This window comes from Pituophis catenifer, unplaced genomic scaffold (genome assembly GCF_029215685.1).
Source record: "Pituophis catenifer annectens isolate HBS135680 unplaced genomic scaffold, rPitCat1.0.hap2 SCAF_3, whole genome shotgun sequence".
In the NCBI taxonomy this organism is placed as follows: domain Eukaryota; kingdom Metazoa; phylum Chordata; class Lepidosauria; order Squamata; family Colubridae; genus Pituophis; species Pituophis catenifer.
This window is the reverse complement of record NW_027256883.1, coordinates 41,908,916-41,935,205: the sequence shown is the minus strand read 5'-3', so window position 1 is coordinate 41,935,205 and position 26,290 is coordinate 41,908,916. Positions and strand designations below refer to the sequence as shown.

Sequence of the window (26,290 nt, the reverse complement as noted above, 5' to 3'; positions counted from 1 at the left end):
TATGGAATCTAAAGTATTCATTGTTGTTTAGGAATAAATAAGCTCTGAGACTAATCCCCAAAAGATATAAATAAAGACATTGTTTAATGAGGTTCAACATCATTGAATAGCCTTTAGTAGAATAGAGTAGTGCAATTTAGCTTCAACATTACAAAGACATGAACAATATTTATGAAACACCTATTTAATTAATTCCAAGTAATGTCAAAAGAAGAAAAATGCATGTTCAAATGAAGTAAATAAACAAACAGTGATTGACACCTAAGTTAGAGAGGTATCATTTCCAAGAAAAAAGAGTCAGTGGTAATTATTGTCCAACTATTAAGCATAAAAATATTAGTAGTTGATTTATTGGACTTGATTTAAAAGCTTCATCCTTCTAAGCATCCAATCTGTCAGTACCCAGCATGTACTTATGAGTCAGATAAAAAGAACAATGGCTTGTAAGGTAATTTAGACTAGAGAATCTAGTTTTCATGGAATAGTATCAATATACTTGGAATGTAATTGCGTTTGAAACCATTTGTGGAACATTGACAAAAACTGGCTAGTAGAATATCCTTCATGTAGCATTGGTGATCATTACAATGAGGATGACTTGGAATATTGAAGAAGGAAACTTAAAATACTGGAGGAGTAAAAAGTAAAGCACATGGATTAATAAATTAAGTGAGGAAGAAAAATAGTTATGTCATGTGCCGCAAAGATGATATAAAGATGTAATATGAATGATCTTATTCAGTAGAGATGATGAATATTTATAGGGAAATTAAAGTGTAAGTTAATTGTGAATAAAAATATTTAAAAGTCTGAAACTATGAATTGATGTAATCTAGAATATTGTATGTATTCATGAAAGTAGAACTCTTTATGTAGGTGTGCTTATTATGTTTCATTGCTTATTATGTTTCATTGGTAACATTATTATGTTTCTATTGGTAACAATAGAAAAACCACAGAATAATCTTAAGAAAAATTGTGGAACATTCTGAATAAGTATGACTCAGGATAAAAAACATATTTTGTAGGGTGATCTGAGGGAATGAGAGAGTACCCCCCCCCCCATGAGCTATTTGGAGACTTAAGAATAATTAATGAAAATAGTGATTAGTGCCAGGTTATTTATTTATTTAAGCAGATATATTCATTTGTACACATGGTAAAGGAATATATCTAAATCTAAACACATAATTGATTTGATTTTTTTATGATGAAAGAATCAATGAAGATATAAGGGTGATGGACATTTCTGAATGTGTAGCACACTGTCTTTGATTAGTTTTAGGAATGGATTTAAGGAAGAAATGGACTTGGAAAATACTAAATGAAATAAACATGAGTGAAATTACTGCTGCAATGTTAAAAAATAGTAAGACTACAAGTGACCATAGTGTAACTGGAGAAATATTAAAATATAGAATTGGTTTGCTTATTAAATTACTGTGTGATTTATTTCATGTTTGCGAAGACTGCATCTGATAACTGGAAGGGCATTAAAATTCAATGAGAATATAGAAAATTTGGGAACTGCACTTTGGCTTTATGCCAGACACAAATTGTGCCGATTAGAGTTTTGCTCTTCTGCCAGTAATTGGAAAAAAAAATGCATCAATGTGAGAGATTAAATTTATTATACATTTGCTGGTTTCGTAAAAGGATTTGATAAAATCGAATAGATTTGCATTATGGAAATTTTGGGTAATATTCACTTGAAAGTTGCTCAATGGCATAAATGATATGATTGAAATAAAGGATATATGAAATAGTTCATCACTGAGCAGAAAATAAAACAAGGATATGTTGTGTCCTCTAGTTTATAGCATATTTATGGATAAATATGAAAGGAATCCTTTAGTAACCATAGAGATGTTTTTGTATGGAAGGTAAATGTGTAGAGAGCATTTAAGATTTATAGATATATAGAGGCATAGTGGATGATGTTAGTATAAACTTCTCTATATCCTTTTTCTTGCTTTATTGTTTTCTACTTTATTTTACCCCAAAAAGGAACAAAGTGACATATAAATGTATCATCCTGTTAAGAATAATATTTTAAACACAATTAGAAAAGGAAGGAATAGGCAGTGTAAAGCTTCCTCTTTGCTGCTAGTATGTATTGCTGTATTTTCCCTGATAGTAGCTGTATAAAAGAATTCTCTCTCAATAACTGTCTATATAAAGCTTTATGTAAAGCTTATACTTAAAATATTAAAATAGTTGTTCTTGCACCAAATACATAATATGCTCCATAATCTATTATTTTGATTTTAAAGAAGCCAGGTATCAGAGTTGTATTAAAAAAACGGAATAAATATGTAATTCTTATAGGAACAATGTCAAATCCAGCTTTCTATATTTCAAAACATAAATCAGAAAATTCCTGTTTTTCTCATTTGGATACATCGATCAGATTTGTCTTTCCCCTTCTACCCATTAGACCTGTTCCATGGTTTGAAGCAGGGTAGTTTCCAGTGAGAAGAGAGCAAAGAAAAGTAAAGAAGTAATTATAAGAGGAAATAATTATTTTTCCTAAAATTGAAAATGGTCATTTCCTGTATAATGATGAATGTAAATTTCAGAATGTTAACTTTCTGAGCTCCATTTTCAAGTAGCAATTGGAAAGTGGGTTCCCCCAATTTGACAGCACAGTGGAAGAAAACATGGTAACAAAGTGAGATAAACCCTAAAGCTGAGCCAAAAGTTTACACGGCTTCCTTTAGATTTTTTTCATCAGAACAAGGCTGATTTGAGGAACTTTACATTACATTTTTGGCAGCAGCTGCCACCATCCCAGCTGCTGGATGTCTGAAGTTTTGCATAAGCACAAGGCAACCAATCTGTAGTTCCAACATCCCACGTCCCATGGTCAGTTTATGTTCACTTTACAATCGCTGCAGTCACTTTACAACTATGGCATTTGCTTAATGACTGCAGCAAAAAAATGTCATAAAATCATGTGAGTGACCTGCTTTATGACGATCATAACTTCTGGTCATATTGGGCAGGTTCCATTAAGGTCATAAATCAAGGACTACCTGTACATGTCCCTACTTCCTTATACCTTGCATAGGTATGCAAGACTACTTCATTAAAACAAAGGAAAAAGGAAACAAAAAAATTGTGATTGTTATTATCCTGCAGGTGCGGATGAAAGACTTGGATACTAAAGAAGAATTAGGCTTTCATCCTTTAAACCGATGGCTTTTTGAAGAAGACGGGTCAGAAACTGTGACGGAACTAGCAGTAGTAAGACCAAATGAAGCTCCTCTCAAAGGTACATTGTTCGATAACCACAACATAGCCCTTTCTTTCAAACTTGAGAGTGCAGAAACATAACATCCAGGACAACTCTTAGGTGTCAACACTACAGATAACTGCATTGCAGTCATACTGATGGCTTCTGGGACAATACTCCTCCAAACAGGCGGCTTCAATGATAAAAATCTGTATGCTATTTTAGAGAGGGATGGAAAAAAAGTAAGTGATGAAACTGATGAAAGATGAACATATGTGAGGAGGAACAGTAGCACAGATGAGGCCAGGAAGAAATCCAGGCATGGGAAGAAGTTTGTAGGGAGGCCAAAAATGTTATATCAGATAGGGATGAAAAATAAAATAACCGGGCGAATAAATTGGTGACATATGCAAAACCAGGCTCTATGGTGACATAGCATGTCCTTTTCAGGATTGCACATCAAAGTACATATTTGAGAAAATATGTCCAAAAGTATGACATTTCATAAAATCTCTTTGTTGGTAATTGATACAGATGAGGAAGATGTGTTTCAGTTTCTGAGAGTTGTAATCAGGGATAGGTTCTAAATTTTTTTACTACCAGTTCTGTGGGCATGGTTTATTTTGTGGGCGTGTTTTGATGGTCATGTGACAAACAATTCTTTAGGATTTAGCAGAGGTACTGGTCTACCAGGCTTTTAACTGCTTTGCAAAGCCGTACCGGTCTACCCATTTGTTCTTGGAGCATACCGGTCTTCCCATTTGTTTTTGGAGCATTCCGGTCTACCCATTTGTTTTTGGAGCGCACTGGTCTATACTACACTGCCTTTTACCGCTGATCAGCTGTAGGGCAGCCCTTTGAAGCGCCGCAGCAAGAGTTTAAACAATTTCTTGCCGCTCTGCCACCACCGAGAGCATCGGAAACCGCTTTCAGGCAGCTTGGCCTCAATTGCCAATCTACCACCACCGAGTGGTTTACAAGGAACGGATCGGTTCTAGCTGATCAGTTGGGAGGCTTCTTGGCTTCTTAATTTAAAGCTAAGGTGTCTTGGTTTTTTTTCCCTCTTCTTTGTTAAGTGAGCCCTGGTTTTTCCTTCTAGCTGATCAGCTGGGAGTTGGGAGGCAGCGAATAAATTAGAGGCAAGGGCAGGCAGAGGTGGTATTTACCGGTTCTCCGAACTACTCAAAATTTCTGGAGAACCAGAACCCACCACTGGTTGTAATGTAGTAGTTAAGTTGCTGGCCTTGAAATCAGTTTAGGCATAAAAGCTGGCTGGGTAACTTTGTGCCAGTCATTCTCTCTTAGCCCAATCTATCTCACACAGTTGTGGAAAAATCAGGAGTAGGAAAGAGTGTTATGTATGTCTACTGCCTTGAATTACTTATTTAATAAAAAAATAAAATAGTTGGAGTGATTTTCTTAAACTGTTCTCCAGTCACATGTTACTGATCATGTGATATTACATTTATGCATGATTTTTGGGCAATTCCATTTCTACAATATATTGCTTTTTTTTTTTTTTTAAAGAAAAACCTGAAAATTGCCTTTATGGGCAAAAACCTTTAATTTTTATTATTTTCCAAAACCATTTAAGTTAAACAACAGTTTAATTTCATTGACATTATTAGGATTTAGATGTTAATGTAATGATACTTACTTAGAAATGAGTGAGTTTTTAATTGCAGGTGTTGCAGGATCAAATAACTAGTTAATTTAAATCCAGCAGCTTTTATTTAACTGGATTTGATTGGAATTATAGAATTTTCATTCAAAAATGCTTAATGTAGAAAACTAAAATGCAGGTGTAATTAAGTCCCCTTGGTTTCAGATTAAGTATTGCTAAAATTTCTAGAATCCTTTGAAAAATAGGGTTACATAGATGGTCAAACACTGACATTTCCTTCCTATTCTAATTCAGAGACAAATAGATTGGCAAAACTGGTTGCTTGAAGTGTAACTTCTATATACTGTTTGTTTAGTTATTATTATAAAAAGAGAGAGAATTTTGTCCTTTGATTAAGGTGCATATTCATAACTATGAGTCCTTACTCAATCATCTTTCAAAATGATTTTTCTAATGTAATAACTAATATTAATGTTGATCAATGTTAAGGAAAGATCCCCTTCCTTAAACTAGTTTATTTGGTGGTAATGTTATAATAGGTTCAGAAGGAAAGCAGATAATTTTGAACAAACTGCATCTTTTTTCATGAAAATCAGTGCAATGAGGATTCTAATTAAAAGTAGCATTATTAATTCTATAAACAATATAAAAGAGAAAAAATTGTTTCTCAGTTTATATAAGATCTAAATCATTTTTAATTGTACACCTGAATCATTATAACATCATTAATGTGGAGAAAAAAAATCTGTCCAGAACAATAAACTTTGGTTTAACACTATTGATATTTGAATAATAGGTTCTTTTATACATTGGTATCATATGTTCAAAATTAGATCTAAAATAGCTGCTACTTCTATTATAATAAATGGTAAATCACAATGTACTGTACTGTATTAAAAAAGAGGCAGATGTCATAGCTACGTGTATGTTTGTTCAAGAATCTTAGAAATATCATTAAGGCTGTAAATGTACTAGAAAGAAACCCTGAACACGTTGGATTTCTGAGTAGAAATTATAGAATTGTATTATCAAGCACATTTTCCCCTCTTGAAAACAGGTGTGATATTCAAGCTGGTACTCAAACTTGTAGAGCTGAATTGTGTTACAAATTAAATCTCATGTCCCAGATTTCAACTAGGCAGCTATGTTGTTTTTGCTTAAAAAAATAGAATATAAAAGTACCTGGTTTCTAACAACTATATATAAATTATGGCATAACAGAATCATTTAATCAGATGAGATAAATGTATTTAGAAATCTCTTCCCTGTCCTGCTAAATTTTCTTTATTTTGTGTAAGAATGAGTAGCCTTTTTCTTTCCTTTTTTTGTTTAAATGACCTTCTTTTTAGTTAAGGGCCACAGGAAATCTGACTGATAAAATTATAGGGTAGTATTTTCAGGCTCTCTCTCTTTTTTTTTTTTTTGCACTTTTAGGGAACTGGAAGTTAAGAATGGTCATAGTGCTTCCATTTGCAGGCATTTAAGGTGTTCCTTTGCCCATTAAATCCCACTAGAACTAGGAAAAATTAGTTTATAGAACATAAAATAATAGAGTTAGAGGGGACTTTGGAGGTCTTTTAGTTCAACCCTGTGCTCGAGCACGAGACCCTATACCATTTCAGAAAAATGTTGAGTTTTAAGCGGGACAATGCAAAGCTTAAGATGTCAGTTTTGATGCTTAAATTTTGTACCTACCCATCCATACAAAAGAAAAAAAAAATCAAAATTATCCCGTCAGACTAGTGTTTCTTTAACTTTTTTCTCTCAGGATCCTTTTAAAAATTATTTATTTATTTATTTATTTATTTATTTATTTATTTATTTATTTATTTATTTTAAATTTATATACCGCCCTTCTCCCTGAGGACTCAGGGCAGTATACAGCCAGAATTAAAAAACATAAAATACAAATATTAAAAAACAATTAATATATATATAAATTTGGCCCAAAATTAAAAATACAAATCAATTAAAACATTTAAAATTTCTTCTTAAGCCAGCCCGGCTTGCTGGAAAAAGTGGATTTTAAGGGCACGGCGGAAGGCACTAAGGTCTTGGATTCTCCTTATCTCTGGGGGCAACTGATTCCAGAGGGTAGGTGCCCCCACAGAGAAGGCCCTCCCCCTGGGGGTCACCAGCCTACATTGATTGGCTGATGGCACCCTGAGGAGGCCCTCTCTGTGGGAGCGCACGGGACGATGGGAGGTCGTTGGTTGCAGCAGGCGGTCTCGAAGATAGCTAGGCCCGATGCCATGGAGCGCTTTAAAGGTGATAACCAGCACCTTGAAGCGCACCTGGAAGACCACTGGGAGCCAGTGCAGCTCGCGCAGGAGTGGTGTTACATGGGAGCGCCATGCTGCTCCTGTCACTACCCGCGCTGCTGCATTCTGGACCAGTTGAAGCCTCCGGGTGCTCTTCAAGGGGAGCCCCATGTAGAGAGCGTTGCAGTAGTCAAGGCGAGAGGTGACGAGGGCATGAGTGGATTATATTTATCAATATTTATCATATTACAAATTAAAATCCTTCCAAGGTGGGTAAAATGAGGACCCAAATTGTTGGGGGGAATATGCTGACTCTGTAAACTGCTTAGAGAGGGCTGTAAAGGACTGTAAAGCGGTATATAACTCTAAGTGCTATTGCTATTGCTTACTGCTGTGTGAGCTGCACTGGGTGCCAGCAGGTTTCTTGGGGTCAATTCAAGCTACTGTTTGTTACTAGATCAGATTATTTACAAGGCTGCTTTTTCCAATGTTTTATGCCTGTGCCACCAGTTTTGGCCTGGTGGACATGCTCTGGGACCCTTATGTGAAATAATGTTAACTGGTGGTACCCAAGAAATATCCCTTCATTGTCATGGCACATCCTTTGCACATCCTTTTCTGTTGGTATTGCCCTCCCCCCCCCACAAGCACATTATTGGCATTCCAGAAGGTCTTGAACACCTGACTTTTCTTTCAGGAGCCAGGAGGTTATTTTGGAGCCTATTTTGTGTATGTGTTTTTATGCTGCAAGACAGTTTGTGAGGAGCTTTGGTCATTTTTAATTATGTCTTGCCTTATGATTTTTACATTATGTTATTTTATGCATCCATTTTGTTTTAAACCATTATTTGGTTAAGATGGGATTCTATGTAAAGTAAATAAATACAGAATGACAATGGAAAAAGACAGAAGAGATTATGAATGACTGAGTCATCAAGATTCAGGAAGGCCTGGACTCCGATTGGGTAGATCCAGGGGAGGAGACGGGGGCAGGTCTTGAGAGCGTTATCTGGGAAGAGTTTGACTCTGTGGCTCCTGAGGACGTGGACAGGATTCTGGGCAAGCTTAACGCTGCCACATGTTTATTGGACCCGTGTCCCTCCTGGTTGGTACTGGCCTCCCAGGAGGTTACACGAGGCTGGCTCCAGGGGATTATAAATGCTTCTCTGAGTGAGGGTGTCTTTCCCGCCGCCTTGAAAGAGGCGGTTGTGAAGCCCCTCCTCAAGAAGCCTTCCCTGGACCCGGCTATATTATCAAATTATCGTCCAATCTCCAATCTTCGCTTTGTTGCGAAGGTTGTTGAGAGTGTGGTGGCGCGACAACTACCCCGATACCTGGATGAAGTTGTCTATCTGGATCCGTTCCAGTCGGGCTTCAGGTCACGATACAGCACGGAAATGGCATTGGTCGCATTGGTGGATGATCTCTGGAGGGCTCGGGACAGAGGTTGCTCCTCTATCCTGGTCCTTTTAGATCTGTCAGCGGCTTTTGATATCATCGACCATGGTATCTTACCATGGAGGGGTTAGGAATAGGGGGCACCGTGCTTCGGTGGTTCTCCTCCTTCCTCTCTGACCGTTCGCAGTTTGTGTTGGCAGGGGGACAGAGATCGACCTCGAGGCACCTTATTTGTGGGGTGCCGCAAGGGTCAGTCCTCTCACCCCTTCTGTTCAACATTTATGTAAAACCACTAGGTGAGATCATCCGTGGTTTTGGGGTGAGTGTTCATCAGTATGCTGATGACACACAGCTATACATCTCCACCCCAGACCACCCCAATGATGCCCTTGCTGTGATGTCCCATTGCCTGGAGGCCGTGCGGATCTGGATGGGGAGAAAGAAGCTCAGACTCAACCCCTCCAAGACCGAGTGGCTATGGCTTCCGGCGTCCCGGTATAGTCAGCTGGTACCATCACTGACTATTGGGGGTGAATCTTTGCCCCCCACGGAGAGGGCTCGCAATCTGGGTGTCCTCCTGGACGCACGGCTGTCTTTAGAAGAGCATATGACGGCCGTGGCCAGGGGGGCCTTTTATCAGGTTCGCCTGATCCACCAGTTGCGTCCCTTTCTGGATCGGGACGCCTTGCGCACGGTCACTCATGCCCTAGTTACCTCCCGTATGGACTACTGTAATGCTCTCTACATGGGGCTCCCCTTGAAAAGCACCCGGAGGCTCCAACTGGTCCAGAACGTAGCCGCACGGGTGATTATGGGCGCAGCTCGTTACGTCCATGTAACACCTCTCCTACGCGAGCTGCACTGGCTCCCAGTGGTCTTCCGGGTGCGATTCAAGGTGTTAGTTATCACCTTTAAAGCTCTCCATGGCTTAGGACCTGGGTACCTACGAGACCGTCTTTTGCCACCAATAGCCTCCCACCGACCAGTTCGTTCTCACAGGGAGGGACTACTCAGGGTACCGTCAGTCAAATTATGTCGACTGGCGACTCCCAGGGGGAGGGCCTTCTCTGTGGGGGCTCCAACCCTTTGGAATGAACTGCCCCCGGAGATACGGAATATCCCTGATCTCCGTGCTTTCCGCCGTGCCCTCAAGACCCTGATGTTCCAACAGGCAGGGCTAAACATACAAACATGTGAATGATTTTTTAAATGTTATCTAATTCTGGGTTTTATTTAATTGACCAAACTAAGTAATAATTTTAATTAGCAATTTTATGATGTTTGTGTGTCTATATTTTTCTTGACTGTACACCGCCTTGAGTCCTACGGGAGAAAGGCGGTATAGAAATAAAATAAAATAAATAAATAAATAAATAAATAAATAAATAAATAAATAAATAAATAAATAAATAAATCAACCACAAGCACATTACACTATTATCATCTGTATCAAAGTTGATAGCAGTTGGCTTCATACACTGTGCCAAGTCATAATAGGACTAATTTAACACAAAGTTAGTGAATTCAAAAACTCAATAAAAATATTGAGTTTAATCAACAAACAATTAATGGCTTAATGCAATGTATGAATCAACCTGTTCATATTAGATCTTTTTCACTGGCTTGGAAATGCATGCTATGATTTATTGTATATGCTGATTTGAAATATGCATATGCATAACATTTTAATTCTGATATCTTAGTTTTCAAAGCAAATAATGCTTTATAATATGATATGCATTTTCTTTGTTATCTTCTATTGGAATAAAAAAGGATGACTGAGCTGTTGAAAATTCAGATTGTTGAATTGTTCTCTAAACATGCATACCAATTTTATTTTACTATGCTAATGCTCAAGAGAGATACTTTGCCATAAGCAAAGACACAGCAAAAGTAGAGGTTTTGAGTATATTTTACAGACAGTTTTCTTCTTTTAATTTTTAATTGTTTAAAATCTGTCAAATATTTTCAAATGTTACATTTTACATTTGCTTGGGGTCTTCTTTAGGTCTACAAGCAACTCAGAATTTAATATACAGCTTTAGTCTGTTCATGTCTGCACACAGCAGGCTGGCTAAAGAATTTTAGGAGCTGAAGTCCATATGTATTAAAGTTAAAGTTGCTAAGGTTGAGACCACTGGTCAGATTAATGACGTAGCACTAAGTACTATTTAGTCTATGAAAGAATACGTGAGTGATTGTTTTATCTCTTTACATGGATTCTTTTCACATGTTTTTCATCTGATGTTCTATTACAGAAATTACTTACTCAATCAGTGTTTATACAGGAACATTACCTGCATCTGAAACAGATGCAAATATCTTTATTACGTTATTGGGGAAGAATGGAGACTCTTACAAAAGACAACTGAAGCATTCAAAGTCATGCCCACAGTTTGAAAAGGGTCAGGTAAGTATGGAACACGTATAGTTATGTTTCGGTTCCAACTGCCACTTGGGCATGGGCGTGACAAGCACGTGAGTCATCCGGCCTGCAGGCTGGGAGTTTAGACATTCTACTCCCCCTCCCACTTGAAAGGAGGGAAGGGGATAAGATAGGAGAGGCCTCTGTGGGGCAAGTCTGAGGGAGAGAAGGGGATAGGAGAGGATCAATGGAGCCAGACTGAAGGAGAGAAGGGCGATAGGAGAGGCCTCTATCGGGCAAGTCTGAGGGAGAGAAGGGGAAAGGAGAGGCCAATCGTAACTACTCATTAATTTTCAAGCTGTAAGTGTCGATTTATCAAGCCCGATCACATAGTTTCATAGCAGAGCACAGGTATCCAGCAGAAAATTAGGAGAATGCTTAAGCTGTCACAAGTAATGAGTTATCTATCTCATTCAATCATCCAAGAACTACAATCCTGAATAAAAGGATTTTTGAGACAGTATTCAATATTATGAAACCAATCTGTTAATGTTCATACATTCAAGATGTTGACATACCCATCAAAAGATTTAGTCGCAATCAAATTGCAAAACTCAAGATCTTTTCCAGACAGATTTGCTTTCAATGAAAACTGCTTCCTGGCTGCTTTCAATGCACACTAGTCCATTGCATTTACAAAAGTACCTGTAGTACAAATTCCTAAATCATGAAATCCTCATTATCATTTTTTAAAAGCTTAAGTCATTAAAATGCTTTATAGTAAAAAGAACTGTTAATTCTTTGAAAAAGTCCCAATGCAAGTAACTTTTTGCAGCAATTCTAATGAAACAACTATTGTTGAGGAGAAGAGAGGTATCCATATTATATTGCTATGGCTTTTAGTGAATATTGGTCTACCTATCAACACAGAATGCCATGATTGTTATAGCTATTTCCTAAATTATGACCAGCAAAGTCTGAATGCTAAACAGCAGAGATTCTAAGTAACAAATATAACATGAGATATCTGTGTTCAGTATAATATATCCCTTTTCTGGTCACACCAAATCTAATTAACACAATGTCCTGCTGTTTGATTACAGATCTCTAGTAATTAAAAATTAATGTAAAATTATCTAAGCAATTGATTTACTTCCCCAAGAGATTTCTGGAATGTCTTATATTGAAGAATTCTAAGAGGACATTTAAAAACTTTTTCAGATGCTAATTTTTAACTACTCCCTAGGACAGGGCTGTCAAACTCCTGGCCCACAGATCAGATGCATCACGAGCTGACCACTCCCACACCTGGTTTAGCAAAGGGGGGGGGGAAGTCCTGATACATCATGTGACACCCCTCTGACGATGCAAGTTTGACACCCCTGCTCTAGGATGATGATAGTGTTTGCAAACTATTATTGATGCAATGCCAATTTCCAAACTTCTATTTATCCTTGCAAAAATCATTTGCATTTCCTTCCTTTCTTTTAGAGATGTAGGTAATTCTCAATGAACAACTATTCATTCAGCAACCAAAGTTACAATGGCACTGAATGATAAGGACTTATGATGCATAGTATCCTTCATAGTTGCAGCTACTGCAGCTTCTCTATGATTATGTGATCACTATTCAGACACTAGTGCAAGTTATTTGATAAAGGAAAAACAGAATTTAATTACATCATAGGAAACAAAACTGGTTTCTATCACATGAGCTATCTTTATAGCTAACTGCTTTTATTGGTTTAATGGGTTAAATCACGGGTATCAAACTCGCGGCATCACATTGCCGCCATATGATGTTTCACAACATTTTTCTCCTTCACAAAGCTGGGTTGGGCATGGTCTGCACATGATGCATTCGGCCCACGGACCGCCAGTTTGACACCTCTGGGTTAAATGAATAGGAAATGTTCTTTGCACCTAGTTGAAGCAAAATTTAAATCAGAAAAGTCCATTTTAAAGAATCACTTTTGTCTTTCAGCAGCTAGCATTTCCACAAAGGGATAAATGGCATAACAAAAAATTTCATTTTAATAAATTGTGAAACTAAAATTTCGTCCATCATGAGGAAAATCTGTTGATAACAAAGTGTCTCTTGAACAACTGTTTCCCAAATCTATGTTACTGCGATATAGGATGTGCTTAATAAGGGATATGAAACTGGAAAGGAATAAATAAAAGGAAGATTAATGTTGCCAGAATTAATATTATGCATGAGTGTATGTACTGGAACAACAGGATTTACAATTTCCATAACAAACTCAAAAGTGCTAAAATGTTCCAAATTATTTTCAATATGTTTTTTCATGCCTGTTACCTATTTTGGTCTTTTTCATACACTTGCTCATTAAGCATAGCATTTGCCATGGTAACTGTTTTGTATGATGATAACTAAATATATAAAGGTAAAAATATCAGTTATTCTTTTTTTTTCAAGAAAAATGCAATATTTCCTGAAGAGTTGTAATCATTTGAATATTTAGATTTTAAAGGATCTGATTAAAATATTTTCAATTTCTTTTCTTAAGGTTTTATTTAATTTGTCTTAATCTACTACTATAATCATTCATTGAAGAAAAGCTTCCTTTGAGTCAAACTTAATTTCTTGTGACAGCATAGATATATTCATGCTAATGTCTTGGCAACAACAGGGAAGCATTTTACATTGCCTTTTCTTCAGTTTTTAAAAAGTCCTAGATTATGGTGGTGATCCAAATACTAACTGGGTCCATCCTTTGCTTAGCTTTTTTAGACATCAGCTAGGATTGTCTCAATAGTGCCAAGCTGCTTATTATCCATCTACTCCTTTTCTCTCTCAAATAATATACATTCATTCCCTAACAGTTTTTCCTAATAGCAATAGCACCTAGACTTATATACCGCTTCATAGTTCTTTACAGCCCTCTCTAAGTGGTTTACAGAGTCAGCATATTTCCCCCCATAATTTACCTCATTTTACTGACCTCAGAAGGATGGAAGGCTGAGTCAACCTTGAGCCTGGTGAGATTTGATCTGCGAAACTGCGGGTGATCAGCAAAAGTAGCCTGCAGTACTGCACTCTAACCACTGTGCCACTGTGGCTCATAGTGTTCTAAATGTGACTTTAAATTTTTGGAGAAGGCAATATATTGGGTAGTCAGGGTTTGCTCTTGATACCTAGGGCATGATATATTTTTTGTGGATTAGCCACACAAAATAGCAGGAAATCCAGATTCTGTTTTTCATAAAATTGTTAAATTGGGTGCATTGGAAGTATTCAAATGTTCCTTTAAAAGGGACTTGAGAAATGCATAAAACTCGGGCACTTAGACTCTACAGCTGTTTCACAGTTACTCTTTCACCATGTTCCCTATGTGAATTAAATATACTTTATAATTGTGCTTATATAAAAAGCTTTTTATCGAATTTCTCCTTTAAAGCATCTTGTTATTTCATAAATTTAATCAGATTTAATGAAGGCATGTTTTTAATAGATGTTTTTAAGCCTGTTTGGTTGTACCAGGATGAAGTCAAATTGTCTTATTTCATTGAAGTGATGCACCATGTTCCGTCAAGGCAAAGGCTTTACTGAAACAGAACAACTTATCTCTTCGAACAAATACAGCAACTGTCCATTAAAATATTCCTTAGAATATTTCAAAGCTCATTTGTAACTATTTTTTTGTAGACTATTAAGTGTAATACATTTCAAACAAATCCAAATAGACTTAGGAGTCATTATGTCATTCCATACCACAAAATGTTTTTAAAAGAGAGAGATTCTTGCTTCATTTTTTTCTTCATCATATGGTTATTGCAGGATATGGTTAAAAAAAAGTCAAGTTAGGAGCTTTGATTGCACTACTGAGGTTACAATTTTGCCTTTTGGCCTTACTGTGGACACCTATTCTGTACAACCCTAAAATATGCTGTGCAGCAGGGGTGGGTTCTAAAATTTTTTACTACCGGGTCTGTGGGCATGGCTTATTTTGTGGGCGTGGCTTGATGATCATGGGACAATTCTTTAGGATTTAGCAGAGGTACTGGTCTACCAGGCTTTTAACTGCTTGCAGAGCTGTACCGGTCTACCGGTACAGGCACCGTTTTTGCAGGCACCGTTCTACCCATTTATTTTTGCAGGCACTGGTCTACCCATTTATTTTTGCAGGCACTGGTCTATCCATGTATTTTTGCAGGCACTGGTCTACCCATTTATTTTTGCAGGCACAGGTCTACTCATTTGTTTTTGGAGGCACTGGTCTACCACCAAACTGCCTTTTACCACTGATCAGCTGTAAGGCGGCCTTTGAAGCCCCGTGGCAAGAGTTTAAACAGTTTTTCCTTATAGCCCATCAGCTGGGACTCAGGAGGCAGGTTGGGGGTGGGCCCAAATAAAAGGTAAGAATAACGCAGGAGGGTGAGGGGGGGCAGAACCGGTTCGGTGATGTCATATCGTCACCGCTACTGGCTCTGTGGAACCCACCACTGCTGTGCAGAATCCCCTATCACTATTGGTTTGATTTTGAGGTTAAACGTAAACTGTGTGCAAGTCTGAAGGCAAATTATCTCATATTAAGGCCTTCAATTTCTGCCACTATCAAATGATTATTATTCTACTAGCAAAAGGTTTCTCATTCATGCTATGGTGATTTCTCCTCAAAGATGTTGACATATCTTTTATAATATGCCATATATTACATTTGGAAGCCCCACTGCATGGATATTGGTTAGAGTCAATGCATTTTTATTGTTGCTTAATTTTGATTTATTGCTGTATCATAATTTTATGGTTTCCTTTGCACTCTCTTAGTGGCTTTCAAAAGAATATCAGAAAAATGTATATAAATAGATAAACATTAATTAAATAATTGTATGATATAATTATGTTTCTATTAATATGGATTTCTTCCTAATTACCTATTGGTAATTCCCTTCACTCCCATCTAAAAATAGATAAGCATCTTTGCTATCCAAGCAATTGATCTTGGGATGTTAAGCTCAGTGTTGGTGGAACACAATAACTCTGGTTATGGAGCTGGATGGTACCTTGACCAAATCTTGATACAAGAATTGGGGAAGAGCGATAGTCAGTATGTATTCTCATGCCAGCGATGGTTGGACAGTGGTGTTGGTGATGGAAAGATGAAACAAGAACTGCGGCTTCTTGGAAAAACCAATAAAGAAAGTCTGACAAAAGATGTTCATGGTAAGATATACAATAAAATGCTTTCAAGCTTCTATTTTTATGCATCTTTGTCTTTCCTGGTTGGATCAACTGAGAATAAAGACAGGTTTATCAGAACAATATCTTCAATGCAAACTCTATATCCTTGGCATTTAGTAAAGCTAGGTAATGCAGTTATAATATTTAAATAAAAATAGATAAGCACCTGGAGAGATTAAAAAGTATAATCAATGGTTTAAATGAGATGTGGGGATTGAATGCACCGTGGAGAGAGAAAAGAAAATATAGAATTCTCCATGCGTGAGACCTAAGGCTGTTGGATCTGAGACTATTTCCTCACCTGTTCTAGCTGCGTTTTCTTTCTTTCCCCCAGTCACTTTTGGGAATAGTGCTTTAAATTTTGATTAATTTAAATGATAATATTACTACTCCAAAGACAAATATTAACTCAATATTCTTATTCATTTTTAGAAGGAATAAACTTTTTGGAACATATATACTCAAAAATACATTGTATTAAATACTCAAATTTGTTTATCCCAAAGGTGTTTTTTTTTTCAAGAGGTAACTGGACTTTCTGCTGAAGAAGCTATTCTTCTTTAAAGAAAAACAAGAAAGTCCAGTTGCCTTTTGAAAAAAGTCATGACCTGCATGACTGAGAATCTCCTAGACATTGTATTTGTTTCTTCTGCAGTACTATACCAATACACACCCATATTTGAAATACTGTTTCAATTGTGATTAGCTAAAACAAGGAGTGTGGCAAATAACATAATTCAAGTAGCAAGGGATATAGATCTGCTAGAGTGTTCTCATTGGCTATATGCTCACAAAAGCAGGAGCTTATTAATTTGATTACCTTAAATTTCTACTTGGAGAAAATCTCTAATTCAAAGTGATGCATGGCTGAGGCAACTTTGAATTCATGGTGCCATTCATAAACATAACATTGTATTTATATTCAGGGGGCACAGTGACAAGGACTTCCATGACAAGGTCTTCAGGTACTAGCTAAACCCTATCTTTGAATTAAAAGTTTCTATAAAATGAAAATAGTATCTTTCTCAGACACTTTTGTGAAAAGTCCCAGGACTACTAAATAATTTATCTATGAGTATTATATAAATATAATAGTGTATGATTCTACAGGATAATGTAATTAAACTCTCAATTATTCCATCCATTTTATATGTTCAAAACTTCTAAATTATACTACTTATACTATACTATAAATTATAAATTCTACTATATACAATTAAACATTTTTTTACATTTCAGATGTAGCATCGCAAACAAATTATTTCTTGTTGATTTCTAGGGACTTGGGATGTCACTGTTATAACTAGGGAAATGTCAGATAACTACGGGAACTCTAAATTAATTCTGACAGTATGTGATGACAAAGGTACATCAGCTGCAGTCTTCATTCCCAAAGGATCATTTAAAAGGGCTAAAACTTACAAGACATCTTTGGAGCTAGATAAGAAATTTAATAAGATTTGCAAAATTCGCTTGGAAGTAGAAGACTCAGACAGAGAAACATGGCATTGTCATGAGGTAAAATTTAATTATGCATTAAGACATACTTTTACACAAATGTTCTTTAATATTATAATTTACAAATCTATTCATAGACATACATGATGATCTGGGTTTTTTAATCATTCTATATCACAACAAATCTCACTGATTTCAGTAACTCTAAATATTAAGTCTCGATTCAACACATTATGATATAGTTTCCATACTATGGCAGGAAATGGAAAATAACACTGTTTTAAAGGAAACACATTTTCTTTAGGTCCTGCTCACTTAGTTTATTATTTTATTTTCTTCTTTTCTATAGGTGAAGCTTCAGAATAAAAAGAGTAAGGAAACTTTAGAAATACCGTGCTGCCGAGATTTTCCAGATAATAAAGGATGCACAGTGGCTGAATTTCCGATTCTGATAACTGGCACCAGGTTTTTAACAGGTTTGTTACTTACCAAACAGTCAAAACAACTTCCACAAAAGCTTACAAAGGACATTTGCCTCCCGTGAAATGAAAAGGAATGAAAAGAGTATAGTAAGCCAGCTTAGGCATCAATTCTTAAAATTACATACTAGATGCTATGGCTGATGCCAAATAACAGTTAAGAAAGAAGAGTAAATGTTATATTCCACTTCTAGTTAGAGGTTCTGCTTTTGGGGGAGAAAGTGCTCCAATCATTTTTTATTTTTTATTTTTTTACTGAACTGGTTGAATCATGGTTCCTTCTTTGTGTAATGCCAACACTAACAGTAATTGCCAGAATTCTTGCCATATGCAAAGCTATTTTTCTCCAAGGAAGAAAAGTTGGAAAAGGATGGGAAAGCAGAAAGACTATCAGCCTGCTGTTATAACAGGACTCTTTTTTTTATTGTGATTTAGATCCTTTGTTGTATTCTCTGTTGTGGTTTGTTCTTATATTGTGTTGTCTAGAATCTATCTCCGTTGTTGTAAGCCAGTCTAAGTGGTGGATAAACAACTGACAGGACAGGACATACTTTTCATTAAAAGTTGTCTTGTGAACAAAAGGGATATGAATTGTTTTGCTTTGGGGGCCTTGTCAGCAATTCCAATTTCTTCAACGAAGCTTACGTGTACATGTCATATATGTGCTGAAGCTTCTTCCTATATATTTTAGAAGGTGAAAGGCAGGTTGTTTTGCGAGTCAAAATATGTTTTGCATAAATCTTTATCAAAGCAAAGCCTATCTTTGTATAAACCTAGCACATTTCCTGATTACTAAGAGAGCTTAGCAACTCAATGAAAGAAACTACAAACTATAATATAATTACTACCAGTAGCATTTAATTTGATGGGGACCCTTCCAGTAGCAGCCAGTAGTGTGTTTAATATATACACATAATTCCAATTTTATGTACAAGAAAAAAATACTTGGTCTCTTCCATTCATTTCAGCACATTGAACTGTATCCATGTAGACCAAAATCCTTTAAGGAACATTTGAAAAATCTAGATATATCCAGTCCAGTAAAGAGACCATTTAAGTGATACTATGTTCCAGTATATAAAATACTTTTATTCAGACGTTGGTACAAGCTGTTCTCTGTTGCTCCAGAAAGCAGGATTAGAACTGATCGACATGAAATTTAGGATAAACATATGACAATGGAGTAAATACTTTCAGGAACAGATGTGCCTGTTAGATTTAAGAAGGGTAATCAGATCTATAAGAAATACTGTATCTATCCTGTGGTACAGATCCATATATTCAGCAAGAAGGTGAACGACATAGCTTTCAAAATCTCTTTCACATATATGATCTCCTTTAACTGTTCCAATAGAACAGGGTATCTGTAGCTCAAGATTGAATTGTGGAGTTCTTGGTGCTCTCTCAGCTTAGTTGTTTGCTTGCAAATGTTTCACATACCCAACTAGGTTACATCATCATGTAACATTTACTTTAATTTCTTGTTTGCTGCTGTTCTTAAACTTGTTTTAATAATTTTATTAGCTGTATCTCTGAGTGCTTTTTTAAATAAGAAAACAGCAAAATATTTTAATTATCTATCTATCTATCTATCTATCTATCTATCTATCTATCTATCTATCTATCTAATCTATCTATCTTTATAATATATGTTTATTAACTGATCTTGGGTTGTTGTTTTTTTTGTCTTTAGTTAAACAATATATTCTATATATCTCAACGGATTCAGCCCCAAAGTCAGGCACAGACTCTGATGTGTATGTCACTTTAAAAGGGACAATGGGAGACACAGGCCGGAGAAAATTATTCAGGAATGAGCAGGGATGCTTTTCTGAAGGAAAGGTAAGCTTTTCAAATAAATAAACAAAAAAGGATATATGTATGATTTCTCCTAACTAGAGAGATATATAATAGTACTCTTTCCTAGACATCTAGAAAACAATGCTAATTGAGAATGTGATGGAGCATGAGGATGGAAATGGAACAAGGGAGACGGCCTTGAGAGAAAAATATCAGAAGAAATTACAAAAGAAAAAACATTCTTTGGATTATAATATTATAAATTATAATTTAAGAAAAGGTCTTTTAAGAAAAGATCTATGGTTGGCATATCAATCAAAGCCAATAAAAAGACTTCCTTCCTTTTGCCTCAGCCTGTAAGATTAGAAAGAATAATTTCCATATTCTTCTCCAAACTGGCTATTTATTCCTTCTGGGAGAGCATATTCCCATTTGGAGAAGGCAGATTTACTCCTCACAACAAACACTGCTGTCTTATCTGTGATGTATTTCAATTAATAATATTTTACCTTGTCCATTACTCACTGCAAGCAGTCATTCAGAGGTGTCATACCATTTCCTGAAGAACATAGAGAAATAAATCTTGGTGTCAGCAATATACCTGTTTTAAGGATTGCAGCTGATGAAGTAGGAACTACTTTCCTTTCGCTAAACATGGTGACAATGTAAACACACAGCTGCTAGGCTTCAAGACCACCAAGCATTGCACCAAATACTAATTAATTTGGAAGGACATAAAAAAGAAGTTTCAATCCCTTCAGAATATGTAAAAGTCACTTACATCTTTGTATTACACTTGGTGGTCTTTTATAGTGTATAACTTAATCCTAACTTAGTCAAGCCATGTCTGTGACACTTCTGACAAATTAGGCTGAAGAGTTGAGGAAGTCATATTGCATCCTGTTCAGGGATGTCTGACACTGACAATATCCAGTTCTAAATCTGAGGTTCTGCACCCACTTTCATATACAGTAGATACTGACAGCATTGGAGACAGAATGGAAACTGGAGACACTCTTATTCTGAGAACCAAGAAACTCAAAGAAATTCCATGTGAAATTCACTTGGGAGATAGAAAGAATATTACTGCAAAGCAGTCGTGGGATTCAAATTTTTTTACTACCGGTTCTGTGGGCGTGGCTTGGTGGGCATTGCCTGGCTTGGTGGGTGTGGCTTGGTGGGCATGGCAGGGGAAAAATACTGTAAAATCTCCATTCCCTCTCCACTCCAGGGGAAGGTTACTGCAAAATCCTCATTTCCTCCCGATCAGCTGGGACTCGAGAGGCCAGAGAATAGATGGGGGCGGGGCAGTCAGAGGTGGTATTTACCAGTTCTCCAAACTACTCAAAATTTCTGCTACCGGTTCTCCAGAACTGGTCAGAACCTGCTGAATACCACCTCTACTGCAAAGACATGCCTCCTATTCCCAAATCTTTCTGGAAATATGGGAAACTACCGTAGTTGACAGTAATGAAACCTTGTGAGAAGTCAAGAAGAACCAATGGAGTAATACCTCTACTGTTGATCATAAATCATATATGAGCCATTAGGCCAACCAAGCCTTCAGAGCTCATGTGAACTCACTTGAAAATGGGTCAATATATTTTGCTTTCTCTAGGACTATTAAATTTAGGGCTATCATTGTTGCTCAAATGCAAATGATCATTTGATGTCACTAAAATGGTACAGTGTTTTGAATCTCCTTACTACCGTCTAATGGTTGCTTGGAATTTTGGAGCCCCAGATATATTAAACCTAATTAAATTTGTTGATGAAAACATTCAAATATAAAATATATTTCATTTCATTTATTTAGCACATTTCTATGCTGCCACAATAATCTTACCCCTTAAATAGAATAAGTAATTCAAGTTACATTACAACAAATATTAACATAGCATATCCTAGAAATATTACACATCTCATTAGAAATTTTGCACCTCAGTAACATATAATCTGATTGCCTATAAATACCCTATTGTAGTTGGGGAATAATAGATGGGCATCTGCAGAACTCTATCTTTCCTTTGAATGATGTGGTCAGTTTTAAACTTGAATTTAAACTGGCCATATCTTCAAAAAAAATGGGGGGCGGGAAATAACAAATTGATGCTAAATATATTATTTGATTTTTAAGTGTAGTCCACATTTTAATTACATTAGCAATAATTAGGTTGCTAATTATAGATTGCACAAAATAATTGTAATGATGCTGATTTAGGAGGGGAAGCTTATACATTCTATGGATTTGAAATTATTCATATAGCTAAATTAATGGGTTGCAGAGCTATGCAGAGAAGAATTTTGTTACAAATGTAATCTAAAGGTTGGCAGCACCCCTAGAACATCAGGGAAGGTGGCGCTGGCATGTAGATTAATGGTTGTCAAATAAGAATAAAGCATTAAGCTTCACTTTCCTGTTGCTTTTATATGCTTGACAGTTTTATAGGGGCTGTATCAATCTCATTCTTCTGTTTATTAAGACTTTGCTATGCTGACTGTGGTCCTTCTAGGTGGATGTTTTTCCCATAAAAGCAGTAGATATTGGAAATCTGTGTCAGCTTATTGTGGAAAAAGGAAAAGGCTCTGCTTGGCACCTTCAGAAGATTATGGTGAAAGAACCACAATGTGGAGGAAAAGAGACACTCTTTATGACACAGACATGGCTGAAAGACACAACTGAAAAGAAAAAATATGCCTCACTAACTCTGAATGCTACCGGTCAGTGTTATCTAAGACATTTCTCATTTGAGATTCGATGTGAAGAGTCTCCTTCTTAATGCCAGAACATTCCTATTTATTCTAAGCTTGAATAACAGAAAGTACACTATGCAGAATCTTTGCTTATGACAGCAACAACACAAGCCAACTTAGCAATAAGATTGTAGAGAATTAATTAAATGTTACAAGTTGCAACCAAGTACAACATAAATTTGTGGAAGTGTCTGTTATCAACTATTTTTGTCTTTGTGACTCCTTCAAAAAGCATTGGGGAAAGTGCTATAATATCAAGAAATATTCTCAATTATTCTTACTGCTTAGGAGATTTATTAATATGTTTGATAAACTATTATTTATTATCAAAGGGGAATTTTATTTCTTTCTTGTTGTATCTTTTGGTTTTTAATTTTTTTTTTTAAGATACCAAAAACCTTTTTAAAGGTTTTTTTAAAGTTTCCATTTGTTTTATATATTCCAAGTTAGCCATGAAATCATATTTGTTACATTCTGGGAATGGCCCCTGATTTAACAAAAAAAATTAATAATAATAATATTTCCATCCCTTCATATTTCAGGGAACCAGAGACAGGAAAAGCTGGCATGTAACGGCAAAAATCTTGCTGGTTACATCTTTAAGCTTTTTTCTATCAATAGCTCCAAGTATGAGCTTATCAAGCATTATGATTCAAACCAGCTTTTTTTTTTTTTTTGCCTTTTCTTTCCTGTTGTTCATCTTCTTCCTTCTCAATTTCTATCTTTCCTGTTTCTTATTCCTAGACACTTTGAGGCATTGAAAGGGCTCATATTAAGTTTTAAAAAAACCTTCTATATAAAAATAACTATTCCTGCTTTCCTGGTAATAAGACCAAAGACATGGCTTGGTGCACTCAAACAGTTCTACTTTTCAATATATTAGCATATTTAAACCATTAAGATCCCAGCTACACAGTACAGTAAGCTATGGCATTGGTTTAACATTAACTGATGATGCAAACCTATATGTGTTTTGCATGGAGTCAGAAACCACAGCAGATTCCATTAATCTTCCAGGAAACTTTCCCCAATTCTCTAAGGAAAATATGAATATCAAATATTTGAATGTAAGTTAAGAAATGTCTAGTATTCTTTTACAAAGAAATATTAATTCTCTCTTTTTAACTTTCTTTTATTAGAAGTACTGGATAAGGGAAGCACAACTGCCTCATTGTTATCAAGCCAAAACATGAAATCAGGTATTTATATAATACCAATCCATGATGCCTCAGGCTGTTTAAATAAATACTTTGTTTTAGAAATACTTTGCTATTGTTGGCAATATCAGTTTTTATCATTATGTTTAAATAGTGAAATATATTATCTAACATTCTAATGTAACATACTTACTGATTAATATATAACTAGATTTGAACATTCTTTCCATAATGCTGTTTTCTTTTATTCGTTTAGATGGTCTATGGAAGATATCTTGCACTACATGTCATGAAGATTCATCAAAAGCATTTGAAGAGTCTTGGGAAAACATTACTAAACTTATTTGGGTGTTCTATGGAAACAGTGGCAAATCTGAACCAATTTCCTTGACGACCAAAACAGGAATTCAAGCTGATGACAAATTGATGTTTGATGTAAAATCAATATGTAAATTATTTGTATAGAGATAAAACAGAGATACAGTTAGCTTTTCAATTTAATAAAGAAATCTTTCCATCTTAGTCTTACCACTAAGGTAGAGTGAAGCAACTGTCTCACAATGGATCTAGAGAGTTCACAACAGTGGCTATCTCTCACTTTTTCCTTTAAATCTCCTACCCTGTGGCTGGTAAGCTATGAAACTGTCTATTTGAATCTTGCTTTATGCAAAAAAAAAAGAACCAGTCCTGAATTCTTTACTCTTGCTGATTATTTTATAAAATGTCATTTAACTGTTGGTATATTATAATGAACACATTTAAGAAAGACCAGTAAATAGAAGATAATACTAATGTGTATTATCATATGAGTATCAAAAATTTGCATTTGCACATCATTTTCTTTATTTATCAATCCATGTTTTTTTAAAAAAAGGAGATGTGGACTTAGAAAATAAGATTTTTTGAACTCTCTATTTTAGCCTGAGCAATCAGCAGGAATAGACAATGCCTAAGAAAATGTCATTTCAAAATATTATTTAATGTCATTTTAATCACAGTGGAAAACTACTTATTCTGCTATTCTCTTTTAGGTATATTTCCCATCTGATCTAGGAACACTTTATAAAGGGAAGATTGGTGTTCATCTCTTGGGAGAAAGCATATGGCAATTGTTTCATCATTTCAAGATCCAGAACACTGTAACCCTGGATACCTTTAGTCTCTCATTAAATGAAACATTTCCTCTTCTTAATGGAGACCAGTGGCTTGAGTTCCCTATCGAATGGCCATTAAGGAAAGCTCTTTCTGGTATGTATCCCTTGGCATTTGGCCACTGCGTAGTCCAGAAATTACAACTTAAATGCTTATCAAGGAGATCCATCTTAATTTCCTTTAATTAATTGTACCATAAAATGACAAGGCCTCTATATATTGAAAAAAGTTACTATTTTAAGGTCAATATTTTAAGGTTAAGATTTAAGATTAGTTTGTGTATCAGAAACTGTTGACTGACAGACACTAATGCTAGAGAGGAGAAAGAGGTATATTTATTTCCATTATATTGTAGTTTAAAGGTCTAGGGGCACACTCTACTGATAGCAGATGAGAAGGTGTATTTTTGAAAGATATATTGGTTCCTATGCATTACTTATACAAGAGTCTTGTGTCATAGCAATGTGAGAGTTGCATTCCCTTCACTTTTGTGACGAAAAACTGGAACAGTCCTCAACCTCAACCTCCATTGTTGATACTACTATTTATAGTGGTGCTGTCAAATTATCCAGAAAATATTCAGACGATCCAGAATGCAGTGGCTCACACAGTTTATTGCAAGCCTAGACTTGTGTCACCTCTTTTGTGGGAGCTGCCCTGGCTGCCAATCTGCTTCCGGGTACAAGACAAGATATTGGTTATATCTCTTAATGCCCTACATGAGTTGGGGGCAGTCTAGTTGGAGGATGACTGTTCCCCATTACACCCTTTCAGCCCACCAGGACATAAGGGGAGAGAAGTCCCCTGCTAGGGAAGTCCATGTGGTAAGACCACGAAAAAGAGCCTTCTTGGTGGTTGTTTGTAGTAGGCTCACTTCATTTAATAAATAAGAATATATTCCATGATATGTCCATATCGCCACTGCAAATCAATGAAATGCTGGTAAAAAGCCAGTTATCATCAACTGTACATAGTCTGATAATTGTAATAAAAGCAGCGTGAAAACATTCCAAATGGTTAATAGTACAGTCTGTTTTATTTCCCATACATTTTTGAGATCATATCTATAATGAGATACAGTGTATAGACATGCATTCAACAGTGTTATTGGATTTCATATGAAATGATATGCATGTGAAAATATATATCCATAAAATAATGACAGAAATGGATCTAAATCACAGTTTGGATATTTGCCACATGCTAGTTTTAAAATCTGTTCATGTTGCTTTTTTATGGTGAATGTATAAGTAATATTAAATTATTAAACTGGGTATTAGATGTAAACATTGGTGAGTGTTTTGGAAAAAATAAGTAGGAATGTATGCATATATAATCATTTGCAAAAGTGAATTTGTATTTCTGAAGAATGAAAATAATTGCCATTGAATTCAAATATTT

At 35.8% G+C, this 26,290-nt stretch overlaps 1 protein-coding gene across 1 annotated transcript in view; it reads left to right on the top strand.

Annotated features, from left to right (window-relative positions):
* The window catches only part of RP1 (RP1 axonemal microtubule associated), a 203,545-nt gene that overhangs the window by 153,317 nt on the left and 23,938 nt on the right, over positions 1–26,290 (top strand). Inside the window, exons 42-51 of the mRNA XM_070942296.1 lie at positions 3,142–3,274; positions 10,777–10,928; positions 15,819–16,071; positions 17,369–17,607; positions 17,897–18,023; positions 19,720–19,868; positions 22,340–22,547; positions 23,720–23,779; positions 23,994–24,172; positions 24,769–24,985. Of these exons, the coding sequence (XP_070798397.1) occupies positions 3,142–3,274; positions 10,777–10,928; positions 15,819–16,071; positions 17,369–17,607; positions 17,897–18,023; positions 19,720–19,868; positions 22,340–22,547; positions 23,720–23,779; positions 23,994–24,172; positions 24,769–24,985 (1,717 nt within the window). The remainder of the gene's footprint in view (positions 1–3,141; positions 3,275–10,776; positions 10,929–15,818; positions 16,072–17,368; positions 17,608–17,896; positions 18,024–19,719; positions 19,869–22,339; positions 22,548–23,719; positions 23,780–23,993; positions 24,173–24,768; positions 24,986–26,290) is intronic.